At 52.1% G+C, this 20881-nt stretch overlaps 1 protein-coding gene across 1 annotated transcript; it reads right to left on the bottom strand.

Annotated features, from left to right (window-relative positions):
- Positions 1 to 233: 233 nt before the first annotated feature.
- On the bottom strand, positions 234 to 961 carry MRPS16 (mitochondrial ribosomal protein S16). Its single transcript, XM_052792528.1, has 3 exons — positions 832 to 961; positions 488 to 748; positions 234 to 397 (listed from the first exon to the last, which is right to left on the bottom strand). The coding sequence occupies exons 1-3, from the start codon at positions 842 to 844 to the stop codon at positions 276 to 278; spliced, it is 396 nt and encodes a 131-aa protein (XP_052648488.1). The 5' UTR covers positions 845 to 961; the 3' UTR covers positions 234 to 275.
- Between the last annotated feature and the right edge of the window lie 19920 nt (positions 962 to 20881).

The following is a 20881-nucleotide window of genomic DNA, read 5'->3' as shown; positions in this document are numbered from 1 at the left end:
CCAGAGGTAATCACGTGCCTTTAGGAAAAGCCATATATGCCTCCTGGAATGGTCCGGCACCTACATCGTCATAGGAGAACCGCTTTTGTATTTGCTGCACCAAATCTGGCAGCAACGGTAGTAACCTTTTCAGAGCCGAGTCCGGAGAGAGCAGCACATGCACAGTGTGGAGCGTGCAAACGACACTTTAATGCGGACAGGTGCGCTGACCAGGCAGGGCGCATCCTCGGGCCGGGCCGGCGTCGTCCTGGGCCGCCCCTCGGCTGGGGACTCTCTCAGGGTGCGTCACCGGGCCCGGGCGAGCCGTCCGCGGCAGCCTCCTGCGCTCGCCGCCGCCGCCGCAGCCTCTCGGCGCCGGTCACCGTCATGGGGTGGAGCGGCAGAAACCCCGCCAGACCTGCAAGGAGACGCCGCCGGTGAGCCGCGGCGAGCCGTCCGGGGCTCCCCGCCCCGGCGCCCCGCTCCCGGACGCCCGCCCCAGGCCTACCCAGGAGCTTCTCCGCGGGCCGGGAGAGCTGCGCGCCGCAGCCCAGCCAGTGGCGCAGCCGCTCCAGGTTGAGCCCCGCCACCCTCTCGCCGTGGGCGTTGGGCAGCGGGTCGAGGCAGCCCAGCTGCTCCAGGTACTTCCCGTCGCGGGCGCGGCGGCTGTGCGCTGCCACGATGCGGAAGAAGGGCCGGTTGGCGCAGCCTCCGAGAGCGAAGCGGATCACGACGTGCCCGCCGCGGTAGCTCTTCAGGAGGCGGCTGCCTGCGAAGAGAGCGCGAGGCGGTGAGGGACCGGGGCCGGGGCCGGGGCCGGCGGGCCGCCCCCGCGCGCACTCACTCACTCACCGAGCTGCACCATGACGGCGGCCGGGCCCTCTCTGCGGCGCAGCGCGATGACGCAAGACGCGCCGGAAGTGCGGCGGCCGGCGCAGCCCCGGGCGGGAAGACGGACGGCCGGGCCCGGCGCGGTCCCGGCCCCGGCCCCGGCGGAGCGGCCTCTCTCCTCCCGCTGCTCCCGGGAGCAGAGCCGGGCGCGCCGCGAAGCCTGCTTTCTTCTCGCTGACAGCGGGTGAGGGTCGGGGCCGCCCGGCGCGGAGGGCCAGGGGCGCCGGGGAGGCCGCGGATGTCGGGAGGTCTGCCGCCGGCTGCGGTGCGTCCGGAGGGGAGCGGGCAGCGAGGGCTGCCTCGGAGGGGTCTTTGGGCGTCCCTGGGCCGAGCCCGGGCGCGCTGGCGGGAGGGCGGGGGCTGTGGGGGGGCGTGCAGCGGGGAGCGGGGAGGGCTGGTCTGGGCAGGAGGGGAAGGGGAAGGGGAAGGGGGGGGGCGCTCCGGAGGCGCGGCCGTTCGGAGCGGGAGGGGAGGGAGCGACGGGACGGGGCGGGGGAGCGATGCGGAGGGATGTGCGGCTCCGTCGCTTGCCTGTCTCCATATCCTTGTGAGAGAGAGCGCCTCCTGGAATTGTGGCTTCCCTGCGGAGACGGGATCTTTGGGACGTCTTTCTTCATCTCTTTCTGTCCGGATTCCTTAATTCCTCCCACTCTGCCCTGTAGTCCATCGCAACTTTTTTCCTTTCTCTATTGCTATCTGTCTGGTTCCCTGTCCCTGTTTTTTTAATTTTTCCCATTCTTTCCCGTGCTGCTGTGATGTTTGGGGTTGAGTTTGGTTTTTTTTTTTTGCTTCCCTGTACCTCTTCTTTTCTGTCTGTTGTCTTGTCCTGCTCCCTCTTCCTCTCCCCCTTTCTCTCTCGTTCGACTGCCCCCTTTTCTTTTTCTCTCTGCGTTCTTGTCCTGCTCCCTCTCCCTATTCCCCCCCACCCCCCACCTTGTCTTTGTCCTGCAGCCAATCGCTGTTTTTTCCTTTTCCATCTCCTTGTCCTGATCTGCATCCGCCTCTTCCCCTGCCTCCCAATTTCTCTGGCCTGTTCCCTGGCGTTCTTTTCCTCTCTGCGCCTGTACGTGCCGCTCTGTGTCCCTGCCTTCCTATCTCTTTTCTTCCTACTTTCTCTTTCTCTATCCCTTTGTCTTGCTCGCTGTTGCTGTTTATTTTGGTCGTTCTGGATCTCACTGTCCCCGTCCTCCTTCCTGTTCATCTCTTACTCTCTCTGACCCTTTGTGCTGCTTCCTGCCCCTTTTTTATTCACCCTCCCTCCCTCTCTCTGCAGGGCTCCTGATACCTCTCTTTCTAAATTCCCCAACCCCCTGTGCTTCTCACGGTCTCTGTCTTTCTCTCTCTCTCTCGTTGTCATTGTTCTTGTCTGTCGCTCTGTCTTGCTTCCTGTCCCGTCGTTTCTCGCTGTATCCCTTTGTCCCGCTCCCTGCTCGTATTTGTATTCCTCTCTGTCCTGAGGACCGTCCCAGTTTTTTATCTCCGTCCTGCCGCTGTCCTGATTTGTCCTTCTCTGCCATGTTCCCTGTCCCTCTTTCTGTCTCTTTTCCTCTGTCCCTGCTGCTTATTTCTCCATCTCTGTCCAGACCCCTGTCGCTTCCCCCCCGCCCCGCCTTGCTGTCCCTCTGCCTTGCTTTCTTTTGCTACCTTTTCTGTCTGTCTCTCTCTGCCCCATTCCCTCTCCCGTCCTTTCTGTGTCCCCCTGTCCAGCTAGCTGTCTCTTCTTTCTTTTTTCTGTTCCTCAGTATTTTTTTCTTTTTCCGTATCTCTCTCCCACTGCCCATCGCAGTTGGTTTTTTCCCCTCCAATGCTGGCCTGCTCTTTGTCCCTTTTGTCTCTCTCTGTCCTTCTGTCGTGCTCCCTGTGTCTATTTAATCCCTTCATCTCTGTCCTGCAGCCCGTCGCTATTTTTTTTTTCTCTTCCGTCCCTTTGTCCTGCTCCCCGTCCTTGTGTCTCTTTCCCTTGGTTCTGCCTCCCGTCCCTTTTTCCTTTCTTGCTCCATCTCTCTGTCCTGCTCCCTATCCCTCTCGTGCTCTCTCTGTTTCTGTGTCCGTCTCCTTGCCTTTCCCCATGTTCTCTGTCTTGTTGCCTCTTTGGTTTTCTTGTTTTCCGGGTGGCTGGGCCCGGCTACCTGCGGGGGTGCTTCGGCTCGGGGGTTTGGGGTGGGGGCCTGGCCGTGCCGGTGATGGCGGGGAAATAAAGCCTGAAACGGCAATCATGAAGCGACGCCCTGCCTGTGCTGGGGCTGCCCCGCAGAGGCGTGGGGCCAGGCCCTCCGCCGGTCCCGAGCACTCCCCAAAACTGCGCGTGGGGCCCCGGGGGTGCAGGGCTGTGGGGTGGCTACGCTCGGCGTCGCCCGTGGGCGCTGCAGGGTCAGAAATGGAGAACAAGTTTTCTGTTCCTGGGGCTTGACAACAGGCTCGCCTGGCTGATTTTGGGGCTCGGAAACAGACCAAGCTGCTGCGCGGCTTTGGGCCCAGAAACAGAGGTCCGGCCCTGCGTTTTTGGGCCTTGAGAACAGGCTCGGCAGCCGGGTTTTTTGGCTCCCAAATGGGCCCCGAGTCAGCCAGTGTGGGGGCCAAAAGCGGGAGCTGGTTTGGCAGGCGGGTGGGAGGGTGTGGGGAGCTGCGGGGGGAAGCAGGGGGTGGGCAGGGCGCGTGGACCCTCCCCGGAGATGGGGGTCTGGTTGTGTCGGACGCTGAAGTTCGGGAGGCCGGCACGCAGCAGGCCAAACTCAACATCTGCGATGGTCTGTGGGGGGAAAGGCGCTTTTCAGACCCCACGTGCCCTCTTTGAGTGCAGCTCTTCTTTCTGCGCTGCTCAGAGTAGTTGTTAAGTAATTAATCTCCCAAACTAACGCATATTTATACGGCGTGTAACTCTGATGTTTAATCCTAATGCTCCGGTTTTGACAGCAGTTGATATACAACCTTATGGAAAGCCCAGGCCGTTGCACATAGCTGGAGCTTGTAAGGAGAAGCAGCTGAAATCAGCCGGAGCTTCAGTGCGGAGCTGGGGCTTCAGTGAGCCAGAACTGTAGCAAGCGGGAGCTGGAACGAGGCAGGGTGTCCGCTGTCTGGAGCGTGCGTTAGCCAGAGGCAAAAGTACCTGCGGCTGTGACGAGCAGGAGCCGCGATGAGCTGGAGTGTCTTTTCGCTGGAGCGTCCGTCGGCCGGACCGCGCTCCCAGCACGGCCGAAGAGCGGCCGGGCGCAGGCAGGGCTGTCCGCAGCGAGCGGCTCCGAGCAGCAGGGAGGTGAGTTGTCCTTCTGCCAGCGGGGAGCCCGGCCTCTTCCCTCGGGGATGCGATCCACGCCACGCTCCTCTCTCTGCGTGGAGGGTCTCGCCCGGTCCGTTCCCGCGGGCGGAAGCGAGGTGGGGGTCCCCCGGCTCTCCTGGGGCAGCCCCCCCCCCCCCCCCCGCGAGGGGGCGCGGGCGAGGTGTCGTCGTCCCCTCGGTACCGGGCAAAGGGGAGAGAAACCGGCCGGTGGGAGCTCCTGGGGTGCAGAGCCCTTCCGGCAGAATCCTCCCCTGTCTTTTCACCGTTGGCTGGGTGTGACAAGCAGGTTCATTTCTTTGTCTCCTCTTTTCCCAGTGTCACCTTCCGCGTCACACGAAGAAAATCCTGCGTGGTTAATTCCGCTTGCCGCTCAGGTAATCGCACGTATCGGGCTGGGGGAGCGGAGAGAAACACTTGCGAGTTCGAGGGCACTACAGATGCTCCACGTTAAACCCACAGAAAAGGCAAATTTGCTGCTAGTGCAGAAGAGCTGATGGAAAAATTGCTGTTAACAGATCATGCCCTGTTCCTGAACTGGTCCCTTGATATGTTTTTGTTTCAGGTGAAAGAACGAAATTTCCTGTCTGGTAAATTCAGAGCTGCCTGTTAGCTTCTTTAGGGTCGAGTGTTTCTCTTCTCTCTGTTCATACTGATTTTATGGGCAAGTTGGAGATAGCCTTTTATTTTTTTATGTATAACTGAATTTTTAGGAATATGTGGTGTCCCTGTAGTTCACTTTTGAGCACCTAGATGCCAGTAGAAATGTAATGGGTGAAACATGATGGAAACTGGTACTTAAACTTGATTTTTATTTGTATTTTTTTTTTTTTTTCTTCCCCATTAAGAGTGGTGATGGCGTGTTGTCCCGTGGCACAATCCCCATTCCGTTCAGCAGAGTCTTCAGTCTAGGCCTTTTAAGTAAAAAAGTTTGTCCTTCCAAAAAAGGACTAGTCGGACCGAGGCGTAGACTTGGAGAGTCGCTTAAGTACGTGATCGGAATTAAAGCCAACTTTCAGTTAATGTTGCTGCTGTTGGTCTTTGCTTTCATTGCTTTCTCCACCACTCCCTCATGGTTGGGAGCTCTGAATCGTAATTTTTTTCAGTCTCTAGTACATTCCACCCCCCCCCCCCCCCCCCCCCCCAAAGAAAAAGGAGAGGCAGTGTCTAAAAGTGAATTAGTTTCCCCACAAATGCGTGAGTAAATAAAATCTGAGTTATGATGATTAAAACCATAAAAAAATGACCCCAGTCTTGCAGATCTGGACTATTTCTGAACAGGCGTTCATCACACGCAGAAGTCGTTAGGGTACGGATCACCTGCGCTTCATGCTCTGACGAGACAAAATGCTGAGGCAGGGATGAGCTCTGAAAGAAAAAAAAAAAAAAAAAAAAAGGATACAGGGTCACGGTTTTGTTTTGTTGTTGCTTGTTTTTAAAGAGTGCATTATTGACTGGTGCCAGCCTGCAGAGCTCTTCTGCTGCCTGACCTCTCCTTCTCTTTCATGGCTGTAATTGTCATTTGGATAATCGTAGAAGAGCAATTAAGTTACTTGCCTCTGTGAATGTGCTGGTAATACCAGGAAGGCAAATGCTTGAACCAGTAGTGAATAACTTGGCTACAAGTAGAATTTCTGAAGGAAGAACAGCGGCAGCAACAGGAAGCAAATAGCAAGTGACCAAAAATTTGCGTGTGTCAAACGCATCAAAGCTTTATTGCCAAATGTTGTTTGGCAATATGTTCCAAATGGCTTTTTTTTGGTAAACGTAAATTTTCAGGAAGTTCAGGGTTGCGTGTGGCAAAACGCGTCCCTCTGCGTACGCATCCTGCTACGTAAATAGCATGGGTCAATGGCAAGTCCAGCGGCAGGGCTGTTGTTCCCTACTCTCGACGTTGCCGTAGTAGCGTTGCGGTATTGAGACCTTAACGGACGGGCTGAGGAACGGAAGGAGAATGCCCGTTTTCTGTAAGGGCTCAGAATGCCGACCCTTTTCTCTGCCTGCCGCTCCCCTGTGCGTGAGATGAAGCTGTTTTATTTTTCTCCCTTGTTCCTGGTCTAAATATTTCTGGAGCTGTTGCTGCTGTGGGTTTGCAATTTGTGTTACTGCGTTTTTGTAGCATTCTAGCGATGGGCCGTTTCTACTGTGGCGAAGCATCGAGATACGGTTTTCGGTTTAAAGCGTCAGAAACTACGTTCACCGAAACCGGTAACTGGCGGCGTAGGTGAAACCGATCTGGCGCGTGCAGCTGTGCTGGCAGGGATGCTCGGTGGCTCCTCGTGAAAACGGCAAGGGGTGTGTGTGTGGACATCCGTAGGGTTGTGCTCTGGGTCCGAGAGCGTTAACGTATTTTTGCTGTTGGAAGATGGAATGGAGCGCGTGCCTGTTAAATCTCAGGGCAGTCAAAAGCTAGGAGGGACCCTGAGCGGGTTTGGTGGCACAACTGCGGTTTTGAAAGATCTTGACCGTTTGGAGCAACGGCCTGGAAAAAATCATTCCTTTTTTGCAACGAGGCAGTTCACAAGGACAGATGTGTTGCTGTGCCCTTTAGCAAAAACACTCGACTTAGGACATATAGGGTGATGAAGTCTTGGCTATACTAAGGCTTGAGAAAATGTATGTAGGTCTCTCTGTCTGTCACCTGCGTGTATCTAGGAAAGTGAGTTCTAGTGAAACTAAAGTTACCAATGAGTCAAAAAAAAAAAAAAAAAAAAAAAAATAAAGGCACGGTTGTCTGAAAAATGCAAAAGCTTTAGTGGCCTGTGTCAACAGCTGTACCGAAGATGATGCAAAAATACTTTTTGCTCTGCTCAGTCGTACTGTCTTCACAAACCTTCACAAAAAAAGGCAGCTTTGGATTCCTACCCGGTTTTATGCTAAAGTTTTGTTTTGTTTTTTCGTTTGTTGGGGGTTTTTTCTCCCCCTCTCTCAGGTGGATGTCAGCTGCCACCATTTCACCGTGGTTGCCCTTTCTTCTGCCGTGAAAGTACAAGACGGATGGAAAGATTCCGTAGTGGTCTGCAAGTACAAGGTACGCCTACGATGTGTGTCTGCATTTTTCCAAAGGTACTTGTAGTATGGACTTTAAAGTTAACATTAAGAACGTGCCAACTCTCCTTCCACATTTTTTCTGTGAAATATTTTAATACGAATACTAAAACTAAGGTCTGTTCTGGAGCACGTTACGCCTACGCCAGGTTGACTTCCCTCTGTCTATTTCCTCTTCCTAAAAGCATGTAATCTTCTGTTTCCGTGCGCTTACTAGTAAATGATACCGTGAAAATAATTTTGTACTAAAAGAGGGGAGAAACTGTTCGTAAGAGTTCAGCTGTTCGGAAGAAACGGGCTTTGTTTTCACGATAAAAGCTTTATGCTTCTGCAGTCAATGAGTTTTTTTAAATATCTTATAGGAGTACTCGACAACCTTACTGAGATAACTAGCACCTGTACTAAAAGCAATCAAGGTCAAAGAAGAGACGCGGACAAAACAGGACAAACTGGCGTCGCTTCCGTGTGTTTTCCAGGTTTTCCCAGGAAGCATCAGCAGCCTTGTAACTAGTGAGTCCTGAGGTGGTTTTGGTGAGTTACTGCTTCAATAATGTATTTTTATTGGATGTATATAAACATGGGCACACCCTTTTAGTGTAAAGTGAATTATTGAGATTCATTCTTTATTTTTCATTTTGCTCTTTGAAGTTTTCCACTTCACTTTCAGCTTTATTCACCAAACGAGCAAGATGCAAAGCAGCAGCAGCAGCGCAAGGGCTGTAGCTGTTGCGGTGGATCCGTAAGCGTAGATTCTGATTGCGTACGACCTCGTCCCGCAGCCTCCCAGGGTTATCTCCCTGCAGCAGTGCTGTAAGGAAGGGAGGAGACGTTTTCCAACACCGGCAAGAGTGTTTACTTGTATGCTAAGAAGGTGTTCAAAATGGTATCGATTAGCCTAAATGCTGATTTTAAGCGTTCAAATCGCTCTTAACTTTTAAAGGAGGTGGTGTATTTCGAGCTGACCTGTTTACCTGGAATCCTCCTTTAGCTCAGCGACTCTTCTTGTGCACCCCCAGCCTCCGCTGGCAGGGCGGTATGAGAAGCTGGAAGGTCCTTGACTTAGTATAAACACTGCTTAGCAACAACTAAAGCGTCGGTGTGTTGTCAACATTGTTCTCATCCTAAATCCAAAATGGCCCTGTACTGGCTACTCAGGAGAAAATTAACTTTATTCCAGCCGAAACCAGGACAACCCCAAACCCCCTGATTCTGGGTCTGCAACGGAAAAAACCGAACGAATTTGGGACTCCTGGGAAAGCCAAATCCGCCTGGATTTGTGCAGCTGGAAAGCAAAAAAACCCACCCCATTTTCATGCACAAAACCACAACCAAAAGATCTCCCCTTTTTATGTTGTGGAAAAGCACTGAAACACACCCCAAACTGAGTATTTTGAAAAAGCAGAAAACTCCCCAGTTTGGGGAAGATTGGGGGTGAAGCACAGGCAGTTTGAGGGGCATTGCTGGGGGTCCTCCCGGTGTGGATTCTCTGTTGCGGGTTATCCCAGGTGAGTTACCTGCTGTGGATCATCCCGGGTGGACTCCCTGGGGTAGGTCATCCCCACCCGTGTCCCCCCGTGCACCTTTGTACCCTCCCCTACCCTCCCGCCGTGTGTGTTTCTCCCCCATATGCCCCCCTGTTGCTCCGGCCCGCCCCCTTCACCCACGCGAGTTGTTTCCCCCCGCATCCCCTGCTCTCCTATCTCCTGCCCCCCCCCCCCGCCTTTCCCTCCTCCGTATTCCACACACCCACCCCCCCCATCATCCGTCAGGCTTCAGACCCCTGGCGTGCTGCCTGCACCCCATTCTCTGTCATTTTTTTTCTTCTTTTCCTTACAAGTTGTTGTTGTTATTTCTTTTTAATGATTCAACTGTTTTTGTTTCAAGCCACGAGTTTTCCCACTTCCGCCCTTCCGATTGTCTCCCCGTCCCACTGGGGGCGGGGGAGCGAGCGAGCGGTCGCGTGGGGCTTCGTTGCCGGCTGGCGTTAAACCACGGCACGAGGTGAGTTGGAAGCCCTGCCTGGCTAATGCTGGAGGCTCTCTGTGTTCCTCCTGCCGTCTTGACGGGCCGTCCTCGTTCTTCATTGCCGCTTTATAGCGAGCGCCTCTTGCTCCGTAAGCAGCAGTACTCGGGCCGTGCAGGTACTGCGCGTTGCAGGCAGCAAAGGGCAATTGTGACGCTTGCTGGCGGGAGCGGCAAGGAGTGCGGAGCCACGCTCCTGTAGGGAGCAAAGATGGAACCTCGAGGGCTCTACGGTCATCTGCTGAGGACATCTAATATCCCGACGCGCCTCTTTTGCTTTCCCTGCTTCCCGTCTAATTACCTTGCACGCCGGAGGGCAGGGCGGTAAGTAACACCGTGCAGCGTCTCTTCGATAAGAGACAAGCCCCGCCCAAGAAGCCTTGCGTGCGTGCAGGATTAGGAGAGCAGAGTTGTGATAGCACAGAGGTGAGGAAAGGTGCGCCCACCCCAAGAGAGCCCCAGGATCGCCAGGGTATCGCTCACTTGCAGGTCGGCCGCTCGCATCTGGTCCGCTGGGACGCGCCGTTTCCTGCTGAACAGAGCTGCCCCTCTGGCACGAAGCAGCTTTGGGTCTCTCGTGGCCTGCCTTCAGGCTGTCACCTGAACCAGGCGTTATTTTTTTTTGTTTGTTTGTTTTTAAATCTCTCGCCAGCATCTGTTGACTGGCTGCTGTCCCTCCCACAACCCTGATGCCACGTGCAGACGGATACAGCAGTCCCTGGGGCTTGGTCCAGGGCAACCCCCCCTGCTGTTTGCAGGTTCCCTGTGCTGCTTCTCCTCTCTAGAGAATGGGGTGGGGGGGCAGGGACAGAAGCGACCGCCCGCATTGTCTGTTGTTTGCGCTTGACTGCTGTAAAGGCTCCAGCCACTCGGGTGCTTTTTGGAACGGAGGCAATGAAGAGGACTGCCCGGGCTGCGAGTGGGGAAAGGGCAGGGAAACGTAAGCCCTGTGCCCCCAGTAAGTAGTGGCCGCCTGCGGCTGGTCTCTACTGGGCTGAGCTGTCAGTGGCGTCTCATCCAGCTGATGCTCAGAAGAGGGTCGTTGCGGGGGTGCTGCTGCCCGGCGAGCGAAGGTGGGAACTGGCGTTCGGGAGGCGCGCATGCGCGGTGGCGCGTGTGGCTGGACCCCGCTGTTGCCTAGCAACGAGGATGCTGTAAGGCAGGTCGGAAACCGCGCATGCGCGGTGCGCCTTTTACGGCGCTCGCCGCTGTTGCCTAGCAACCGTAGGGCGACACGACGCCTCTGCAACCGCGCATGCGCGGTGGCGCGGTTTAGGGCGCTCGTGCTGTTGCCTAGCAACGGCGATGCTGTAAGGCAGGTCGGAAACCGCGCATGCGCGCTGCGCCTTTTACGGCGCTCGCCGCTGTTGCCTAGCAACCGTAGGGCGACACGACGCCTCTGCAACCGCGCATGCGCGATGGCGCGGTTTACGGCGCTCCTGCTGTTCCCTAGCAACCGAGATGCTGTACGGCAGGTCGGAGGAGCGCATGCGCGGCGCGCCTTTTACGGCGCTCGCCGCTGTTGCCTAGCAACCGTAGCGCGACACGACGCCTCGGCAACCGCGCATGCGCGGTGGCGCGGTTTACGGCGCTCGTGCTGTTGCCTAGCAACGGAGACGCTGTACGGCAGGTCGGAGGGGCGCATGCGCGGCGCGCCTTTTACGGCGCTCGCCGCTGTTGCCTAGCAACCGTAGGGCGACACGACGCCTGGGCAGCCGCGCATGCGCGGTGGGGCGGTTTACGGCGCTCGTGCTGTTGCCTAGCAACCAGAAGGCGGTCCTGCCTTTCGGGAGCCGCGCATGCGCGGTGGCGCGTTTTGCCGCCCTCCTGCTGTTGCCTGGCAACCAGAACGCGGCACAAGCAGCTCGGGATCCGCGCATGCGCGCTGGCGGCGCCTTTCGCCGCCGCTCTCTTCCGCCACCTCGTGACCAATGTTCGGTACTGCCGCTGGGGAGCCGCGCTGGCGCCTCGTGCCAAGCGCTCGCCGCTGCCACCCTGCGACCAATGTTCGGTACTGCAGCTCGGAGGCTGCGAGTGCGCGGGGCTGCCCCCGTCCCGCACGTGCCGTCCGACGGTACCGGCAATGCGGCGCCGGCGGGAGGTGCCGCCGCGCTCGTTGCTTCCTCCCGGTAAGGAAACGCCGCCGGAAAGGAAAGCTTGCATGGGCTGTCTCTGCCTGGCCTCCCTCTCCGCGCGGCGCGGCGCGGCGCGGGAGCACAAAGGGGCAGGCGGGGCACTTACCGGCTGTGGGCAGGAGCTGCTGCGGCTGAAGCTGGAGAGGCCAGAGAAAGGCAGAGAAGAAGAAATGGAAGGCCGGCCGGCAGCCGCCTCCCGCTGCAGGCAAGAGAGAGCCTGCCTCTCCGCGTGTGGAAGGATCCCTCTTCGTAGTCCACAGCAGGTCAGACCGCCAGGGTGCACCGCAGGGTCCGTACGCAGCACCGACGGTGCGGTACGGCCGCGTGGCGTGCGGGCCAGCGAGGCTCCGTGCCTAGGAAGCCTCGTCTTGCAAGACCTGTGAGACGCGTGTTCTCCTAGGGGGAGGACGGCCGTGCAGCCGGAGTTACGGAAGAGGAGGGGAGCGGGAGAGGAGCCGAAAGAAGCGTCTGAACTGGCAAAGTCTGCTGGCAGCGCCAAGAAAGAGAGCTGTGGTGAGCCCCGGGCCCTCGGGGCCCTGTCTCTCTCTCCCCTCTTCTGCGTTCTGGTCCCTCCCTGCCCCTCCCCTGGCCCCCTCTCTTTCCCACACCGCTGCTTTTTTTTTTTTCCTTTCCTCCCTTGTACCTCTGATACTGAAAAGCCGGTCCAAGAAACTCTCGAAGGCTCGTTTTGGCGTTTTAGAAAGCAGGCATTCTTCATTGCAGCGCTGGATGCACGGGGGATAGTTCCACCTAGCGTGCGTGCCACAGCTTTAGCACAAACGGGTCATATAGACTAACTAATTGCATATGAATCAGATTAGCATACGTATACATAAAAATGATGGCAACTGATTATCATAGCACTGCCTACATCCGATCACGCGCAATGAAGGATCCATTTGAGACGAAGGGCTCCTTTTGCGACCACCGACCCATTTGAAGTTCTTGCTGGCTGTCCTTGAAGTCTTTATTCTTGCCCTTGGTTCTTTGATCTTGAAGCTTAACGCAGTTTCAATCGCATGCGGTCAGTTTCAGCATTGTTCTCATCTAGCCATAAGAGCAAAGAACTGCAAAACTTAGGAGTACCTACCTCTGCTAGTTAATTGCTTGGCTATACTTTTGTCTATTGTTTCAGTCATCGTGTTAGTGTAAGATTTCTAATAATTATTTACTAAATCTCACTTTTACAGTCACCTAGCAGCAAACCAGTTTCCACGGCTGGTACAAAATATTAAAACCATCCAACGCTATTTAGACGTGCCATAGAGAATGTATGGAAATATGCTATCAGAGGTGTCCCAGGGGCAGGGGGAGCGTCGGGGGGGGCCCCGAGCCCCGGAGCGGACTCGCTGGCAGGACTCGTTAGGCGCGCGACTGACCGAACGGACACCGGCCGGCCGGCCCCGTTGCCCTCCGGGCTGCGTTTGCGCTCCCTTTGCACGGCGCGAGGGGCCGTGAGGGAGCCCAGGTGAGGCGCTGGGGGGGGTCGGGCCGTGCCCCCCCTGTTCCCGCTGGGCTCCAGCTGTTGCAAATATTCTGGTAAAGAAATCAAAATTTAATCACATAGAAGAGTTAGGTTTGATTAAGAAGTAAAATTGTGAAGCGTAACGTATAGGATTGTTACGTTTGAAACGTAGCCATAGAAACTTTAGGAACTGCGTTACGTGTGACTATCGGAACCTTAATATTGTTAAGGTTGGAAATAGCCAACCCTAGAAACCTCACCAGGAAGTTACAGGTTTTTCTATGTTCCGTTTCAAGAAACGAAGGAAACCGTCGTGGACGCCAGTTTGCTGCTTGGAAACCCCCTTACCCTTCCCATCTTGATTTGAGTATCGAAGATTCCAGTCAGTAGAGCTAAGTGTAACTGACCAATGATTGTTTTTAAATAAGAATATTGATAAGGTTATATAATCAAAGGACCAATCCTTAGAAAGGTTAAATTTAAGAACGAGCATAGTATGCCTTTTTATGGAAAGAGCTTACGTAACAATGACCTGACAGAAAAAGTCTGTAAAAACTGACGGATTTTGATACTAAGTGGGACACGCCTTTGGAGGAGCGATCCCCCGTGTCCCCAGCGCTGCGATAAACGAAGTGCCCGCTTCTTAACTTCACGTTGGTGTTAAGGAGTTCTATTCCGGATTTCGGTAACGGTTTTGGCGACCCAGACGGGACCTTGCGAGTGAGACTGGACGAGATCGAGTGTCGATCGAACTCCGGCCGGCGCCGAGGTATTCTCGGGGAGAACCATCGCCCTCGACTCACAAAGCTCCTCGCGGCGTTCCCTGGAAAAAAGGTAAGGCGCTGCTGCTTTGGAATTTGTTTGGAAAGCCTGCTCGTGAGGCGCGGCGAAAGCTTCGCAGGGTTGGGGCTTGGAGGGTACCCGTTTGCAGTGGAAGCCTAGGCGTCTGCCCCTAAGTCGTAAGCGAAAGCTATTGCTGGGTTGGACTTTGTGTATTATTTGGGACAACTGTCATTTGCGTTTGTTTGGTATTTGGGATTTGAATGTATACAAGTATAATGGCACTAGCAAAATTGTTTAAGAATAAGAGTGCAGGAAATAGAACTGCTGATGAAAAGATACCAAAAGCATCACCGTTGGGATGTTTATTGGCACACTGGGGTGAATTGCAGGAAAAATGGGAAACAAACAGAACTTTGAGTTATAATACTATATTGCAATTACTGTTGTTTTGTAGGAGAGAGAGTAAATGGAACGAAGCGCCATAGGTAGAGTTGTTCTTTTTAAGTGAACGCAGCTGACGGGGACCGGAGGGGACTCCCCCAGCAGAAGCTCTGGTTACAGCTAAACTGGGAGAACAGAAAATTGAATATGAATTGACGCTAGAGTCACCTTTTCACTTTTAAATACCTTAGAGGGAGAGTTAAGTTTTGAAGAAATTGGTGGTGTTGGTGCAACAAGTGAACGAGAAACTAGACCCTTCTTTAAATCTTTAACAATGAAATTAGGAAAGCAACGGGTCACTCAGCAGTTTTTGTATGTGCCAAATTCTCCTAAACTCCTGTTAAGGGGAGATCTACTGGAGAACTTAGAGGCAGAAATTAAATTAAAAAATGGAGAGATTAAAATTTTAATTCCAGAAACTAAACGTATCGAAGCAGTGGCTTTGTTGTTACAGGATGGTTACCGAAAGCAGAAGATCATACCAGTCAAAGTATAATGCTGTAATTCCAATCGTCTGGACTGGGAAGGTCCCGGTAAATCCAAAAAGCAGAACCTGTGAGACTTGATGTAAAGCCAGGATCGAATCCGCTAAGAATTAAGCCATACCCCCTAAAACCGGAAAGCCGGAAAGGGTTAGTATTGATAATACAAAAATTTTTAAGATATAAATTGTTAACAGAATGTGAATCCAAATATAACACCCCGACCTTGCCTGTTAAAAGGCTAATGAAAAAGATTATAGATTAGTTCAACACCTCAGAGCAATAAATCAAATAGTACAAGATATTCATCCGGTAGTAGCAAATCCTTATACTTTGTTAACAACCCTAACAGAGAGACGAGAACGGTTCACAGTGTTAGACTGAAAAGATGCCTTTTTCTGTATTCCCTTGGATCCCAACAGTCAAGAGCTTTTTGCTTTTGAATGGGAAAATCCTGAGACTGGGAGAAAAAGACAGTATACACGGACAGTCTTGCCTCAAAGGCTTTAAGAATAGTCTTACCATTTTTGGAAATCCATTGGCACGAGAATTAGAGCTTTGGAAGAAAGAAAATAATCAAGAAATCTTGTTGAAATGTATGGATGATCTGTTAATTGTAGCTGAGATGGAAGAACAATGCACAAAGTTAACTACTAACTTTTTGAACTCTTTGGGAATCAGTGGATAGCGAGCGTCAAAAGAAAAAACCCAAATAACCCAGAAAGAAGAAACTTATTTGAGTTTTAAAATCCTAAAAGGACAGAGACAATTAGGAACTGAGAGCAAAGAGGCAATTTGTCGTCTCCCCGAACCTAAGACTAACAAATTAATGACGAGCATTTCCGGGAACGGTTGCGTGGTGTCACCTGTAGATTATCGGTTGTGGCTTGCTGGTCCGACCTTTATAGGAGCAGCTCAAAACCTCAAACAATGGATTGGACTGATGAGACAAGGGGAGTCAAAAGAATCTCAGTAGACATAATAAAGGGGGATGAGAGATGATGTTTAGCGCTTACATTGTTGAAATTAGCTGAGGCAAAGGCAGTCTTTGATACGAAGAGCTGGTCCCAAGGACCAGCCAATGAGGTAGAGACAGCTCCCGATAAGAAGCAGGAGCAGGCCCCAAGAGCCAGCTAAGACCGGTCTTGCGGCTTGGGTGAATACCAAGAAATCACTGAGCCTGCGCAAGAAAAAAGGTTACTAGCGGTGACGAAGAGGAGTCATCTCCCTTCATCTCTGCGACCACCAGACGACCACCATAAAGAGGCCCTGCGCAAGCGCAGTTGAGAGGAGACTATGGCAATGACCTCTCGGAGCTAATTTTAATAGGAAGCGGGGATAGGTCACGCATATGTATAGGCGTATTGTGAATAGGTAACACTTGACTGTATAAACTTGAGACAAACTGCCGAGTCGGGTGCGCGCGACTTTGGAGGGACTACCCCCCGTGCTGCCCAGCGCTGAATGAACATACCTACTTTACAATCTCACTGACTGTGGAGTCTGTTTTCCGCACGTCAGTTTGGCGAGCCAGCCAGGAGACTCTCTGCTCGGCCGCGGGACCGACTGCGGAGCGGACGCCCCTCGGCGCGCCCCGAGCACTTTCCTCGGAGGAGCCTCCGCTGCCAGCCGCTCACCGCGGGAGCAGACGACAACCTCCTGAAGCCGCGGACTAAACGGTATGCTTACAAAGGTAGCCTGTAGAAATACGGGCCGGGGCAGCTGGTAAATCGCGCAGAGACGTCTGGCGTGCAGCGTAGTCCCCGTATGGGAGGAGGGTACCCTGTACGGTAAGGGGGGGATTTGCTGACCGGTAGAGCGGCCGCTAGCGATCTTGGGGGTAGATCGAGCAAATCCGGGGTGACTGCTGCATCCCAGTATCGGGAGCCAGGACGGACCTGTCGATGACTGGTATACAAGAGGCAGGAGAAGGGTAGGCGCACCCCCTCGCAATTGTGCTTGGTTTATTTTTGCAGCTGCTGAAAGGTTGTCAACTGGAGCGATGATTGTGTGATGTGAATGTTTGGAAATTTACGTTGAAGATTTTGCGTGGGTGTGTGGAAATGATATGTTGAAATTTATAGGTGTATGTATGTTTGTTAATGTGTGAACGTCTTTACGTATTAATAGGGGTGATTCCCTGCTTTGTATGCGGGCTTGTAACTGGACTATATAGCAATTAGCATCCGGCTTGGGTTTTGTTGAAGTGTAAATCTTGTGGGAGAAGGTGGTACTGTACATCTAGCAGACGGAAACTGGACTGCCTTGAGTGTTTTCCCCAAATTCCACGCTTTTATGATTGGGAAAGAGTTCACTAAGAATCCGAAATAGTGAGACTGGTGTGTAAAGGAAAATTTAATTCCAGAAATTTGGGACGTGTGGGAGGGAAACTGGGGGAAGACTATAAAGAAGTGTAAGGAACGATTTGCATAGAAGCTTATTAAAAGGAGAAGCCAAAATCAAACTTAAGAATTATTAGGAAGAGCATTAAAATGGGAAACAATCAAGGAGGAGTATTGAGGAAGAGTCCTCTGGGTTGTGTAATTGCCCACTGGAAAGATATTGTTGGGACCGGAGGTACGGAAAGTAAAAAGAACCTTATTAAATATTGCAATCAGCGGTGGCCGTTGCGTAAGTTAGAAGGTGATGCTAAGTGGCCACTTAATGGGTCAATAGATTATAATACTTTATTACAACTAATGCTGTTTTTAAGGAGAGAAGGAAAATGGGCTGAGGTTTCGTATGCAGACATGTTTTTCACCCTCCGAGATCATCCGGAGTGGCAAAGGGACTGTGGAATGGTACCCCTGCAGGACCCCATGGTGCTTGCACTTGAGCGAGAGAACAACAAGGAGTTTAGAGGTAAACTGAGGCGGTGTCGTTCGGCATGTAGTATTGGACAAAGATGTACAAAGACAAATAAAATCCATCAGGCACCAGAACAAGATCTAACTGATTTGTTTAAGCCTCCCCCTCGACCACAGGAACAGGATGCAGACTCGGATAGAACTCCGAGCCCCCCGACCAGCCCTGTATCTTCCCGTACTAGGAGGAAAACTACCCCAACAGCTTTACAAGTACCTCTCCGAGAGGCGGTGGGGCCGGATGGTGGGACGATGTTAATCAAAGTACCCTTTTCTACTGCTGACCTAGGGGAATGGAAAAAGGTTGCAAAAGATTATAGGAGAGATCCGATAGGTGTAACTAAGCATTTCCAATTTACTGTAAAACAGCATAACCCTGATTGGAAGGATATACAGCTATTATTGGAATATATGACTGAGACAGAGAAACAGCTGATTTTAAAAACAGCAGGGAACCTTGCTGAAGATCATTATAAGATTACAGGAGGGGACATTAAGGAATATTTCCCTCTCCAAGACCCAAAGTGAGACGTTACTAGATCTGCACATATGGAAAGATTGCAGGGGTATCAGGAGTGGATTACAAAAGGAATAGAGAGAGCAATCCCCCAAACTATAAATTGGTCAGCTTTATATGCAGTTAAACAGAGTCCTTCCGAGTCTCCATCTGAATTCCTGGATCGATTGAGGGATGTAATGCGCCGCAGCACACCGCTGGATCCTGGGTCAGAGGTAGGAATACAACAACTAGTCTCCCTGGTTTTGGGTCAATCTACAAGGGATATAAGGCGCAAACTTCAGAAATTACGGCCTACAGAGAGTAGGAATTTAGAACTATTGTTGGGTGAAGCATGGAGAGTATTTAGTAACAGAGAGGAAGGATATAGGCAAGGGCAAAGGAAATTAATGGCTGTTATCCAGGAAGAAAGAGGAAGAGGGCCTAGACGAGACTTGCCCCGACTGGGCAAGGATCAATGCGCTTTGTGTAAGAAATTCGGTCATTGGAAAAAGGAATGCCCAAGGAACAAGGAGGATCAGAGGGCTCAAACAGGAAGAACGGTAGCCCACGTGAAGGGAGATTGACGGGAACCTGGGGAATCTACCCTAGCGGATCCACTGGTTATAATTAAGCTAGGGAAAACACAACAAGAGGTAGAATTTTTGGTAGGTACAGGAGCAACATACTCGGTTCTGAATCAAGCTTTGATGCCCCTGGGAGATGATTATGTCATGGTGAAAGGAGCGACTGGCCAAAGTGAAAAGGCATATTTTTGTAAACCTTTAAAATATAAATTAGGAAAACAGTGGGGCATTCATAAATTTTTATATATGCCCAACTCCCCAAAGGCGCTTTTGGGAAGGGACTTGTTGGAACAATTGGGAGCAAAAATTGTATTCAAAAAGGGAGAAATTACTCTGGAGGTAAAAGATCAGCAATATATTCAAATATTGAGCCTAAGCTTAACCAGTCTCCCCCCTAGAAGGAAGCATTAACGAGGACATCTTAAACCAAGTGTACCCGGGGGTATGGGCTACCGATGCAGCTGGAAGAGCGAAAAGTGCTCCACCTGTTGAAGTTAGGATCAAGGAAGGCCGAAAGGCGGTAAGAATTAAACAATATCCCCCAAAGAAGGAAGACAGAGAAGGAATCCGGCCGGCGATAGAAAAATTTTTGCAGTTGGGATTATTAAAAGAATGTGAGTCTGAATTCAATACCCCTATATTACCTGGTCGGAAGCCCGACGGGTCGTATCGGGTGGTCCAAGACTTACGGGCGGTGAATAAGATAACTGAAGATCTTTACCCGGTAGTGGCGAACCCATATACCCTGTTGACCGTATTAACACCTGAATTGACTTGGTTTACTGTTTTAGATTTGAAGGACGCCTTCTTTTGCCTCCCTCTCCATGAAGCCAGCCAGAAATTATTTGCATTTGAATGGGAAAACCCCAAGAGTGGTCGAAAGACCCAGCTCACTTGGACGGTGTTGCCGCAAGGATTTAAGAATAGCCCTACCATTTTTGGCAATCAGCTTGCGAAAAGACTTAGGATCCTGGGAAGCCCCGTCTGAGGAAGGGAAGCTGTTGCAGTACGTGGATGATATCCTGATCGCCACCAAAACAGAGAAAGATTGTATGACATGGACAGTGAGTCTGTTGAATTTCCTGGGACTCCAGGGGTACCGGGTATCCAAGAAAAAGGCACAGGTAATGCAACGCAAAGTGAATTATTTGGGCTATGAAATTAGTGCGGGACAACGAACTTTGGGACAGGCCCGTAAAGAGGCAATATGCCAAACTCGGAGACCTCAGACAGTAAAAGAGTTACGGACCTGTCTTGGAATGACGGGGTGGTGCCGATTGTGGATCTATAATTATGGATTGCTTGTTAAACCACTGTATGCATTGACAGCCACTGAGCAGAAACACCTTGAGTGGAACAAGGAGCCCGAACGAGCCTTTGAGCTACTGAAAAAGGCTTTGATGTCGGCCCCGGCCTTAGGACTCCCAGATGTGAGTAAGCCGTTTCTTCTTTACTCCCACGAGAAGCAGGGCGTTGCCCTGGGAATATCAGCACAAAACCTGGCTCCGTATCGACGGGCAGTTGCCTACCTTTCTAAGCAGTTAGACACGACTGCAAAAGGTTGGCCTGGATGCCTGCGGGCGGTTGCGGCTGTGATGTTGAATATACAGGAAGCCCGAAAGTTTACTCTGGGCCAGAAAATGACTGTTTTGGTGTCTCACACAGCATCAGCAGTACTGGAAGCGAAAGGTGGACATTGGCTCTCTCCGCAAAGATTCCTGAGATATCAAGCTATATTGGCAGAGCAGGATGATGTGGAGTTTGTAGTCACTAACATTGTCAACCCAGCTTCTTTTCTCAGCGGGAGCACAGGAGAACCGGTACATCATGACTGTTTGGAAACCATCGAAGCAACATACGCCAGTCGCCCGGACCTGAAAGACAGCCCGATGGAAAACGGGGAAACTTGGTTCACAGACGGAAGCAGTTATGTCCTAAACGGTAATCGACACGCGGGATACGCCGTCACCACCAGCCGAGAGGTAACAGCATCAGGGGCTTTGCCTATGAACACCTCTGCACAGAAGGCAGAAATAATTGCTCTAGCCCGCGCCCTGGAATTGGCCCAGGGCAAAGTTGTGAACATTTATACAGACTCAAAATATGCCTTTGGAGTTGTACACGCACATGGAGCAATTTGGAAGGAGAGAGGACTATGGAGTTCTCAAGGGAAAAATATCAAACACGCAGAAGAAATTCTGAAGTTACTGGAAGCTGTCCAGCTCCCTAAGAAAGTAGCAATTATGCATATTAAGGCACACCAGAAAGTGAGCTCAGATTTGGAAAGAGGGAATGAGCTGGCGGACAGAGAGGCAAAACAAGTGGCCAAAACAAAGGTAAAAACGGAAGGGGCCTTAATTCCTGATGGGCAGATTTCCCTAGAAGGTAAGCCAGAATACACCAAGGAAGATCAG

The sequence above is a fragment of the Harpia harpyja genome, chromosome 7 (genome assembly GCF_026419915.1).
Source record: "Harpia harpyja isolate bHarHar1 chromosome 7, bHarHar1 primary haplotype, whole genome shotgun sequence".
In the NCBI taxonomy this organism is placed as follows: Eukaryota; Metazoa; Chordata; class Aves; order Accipitriformes; family Accipitridae; genus Harpia; species Harpia harpyja.
The sequence above is the reverse complement of the archived record's forward strand: the minus strand, read 5'-3'. Positions and strand labels throughout refer to the sequence as shown.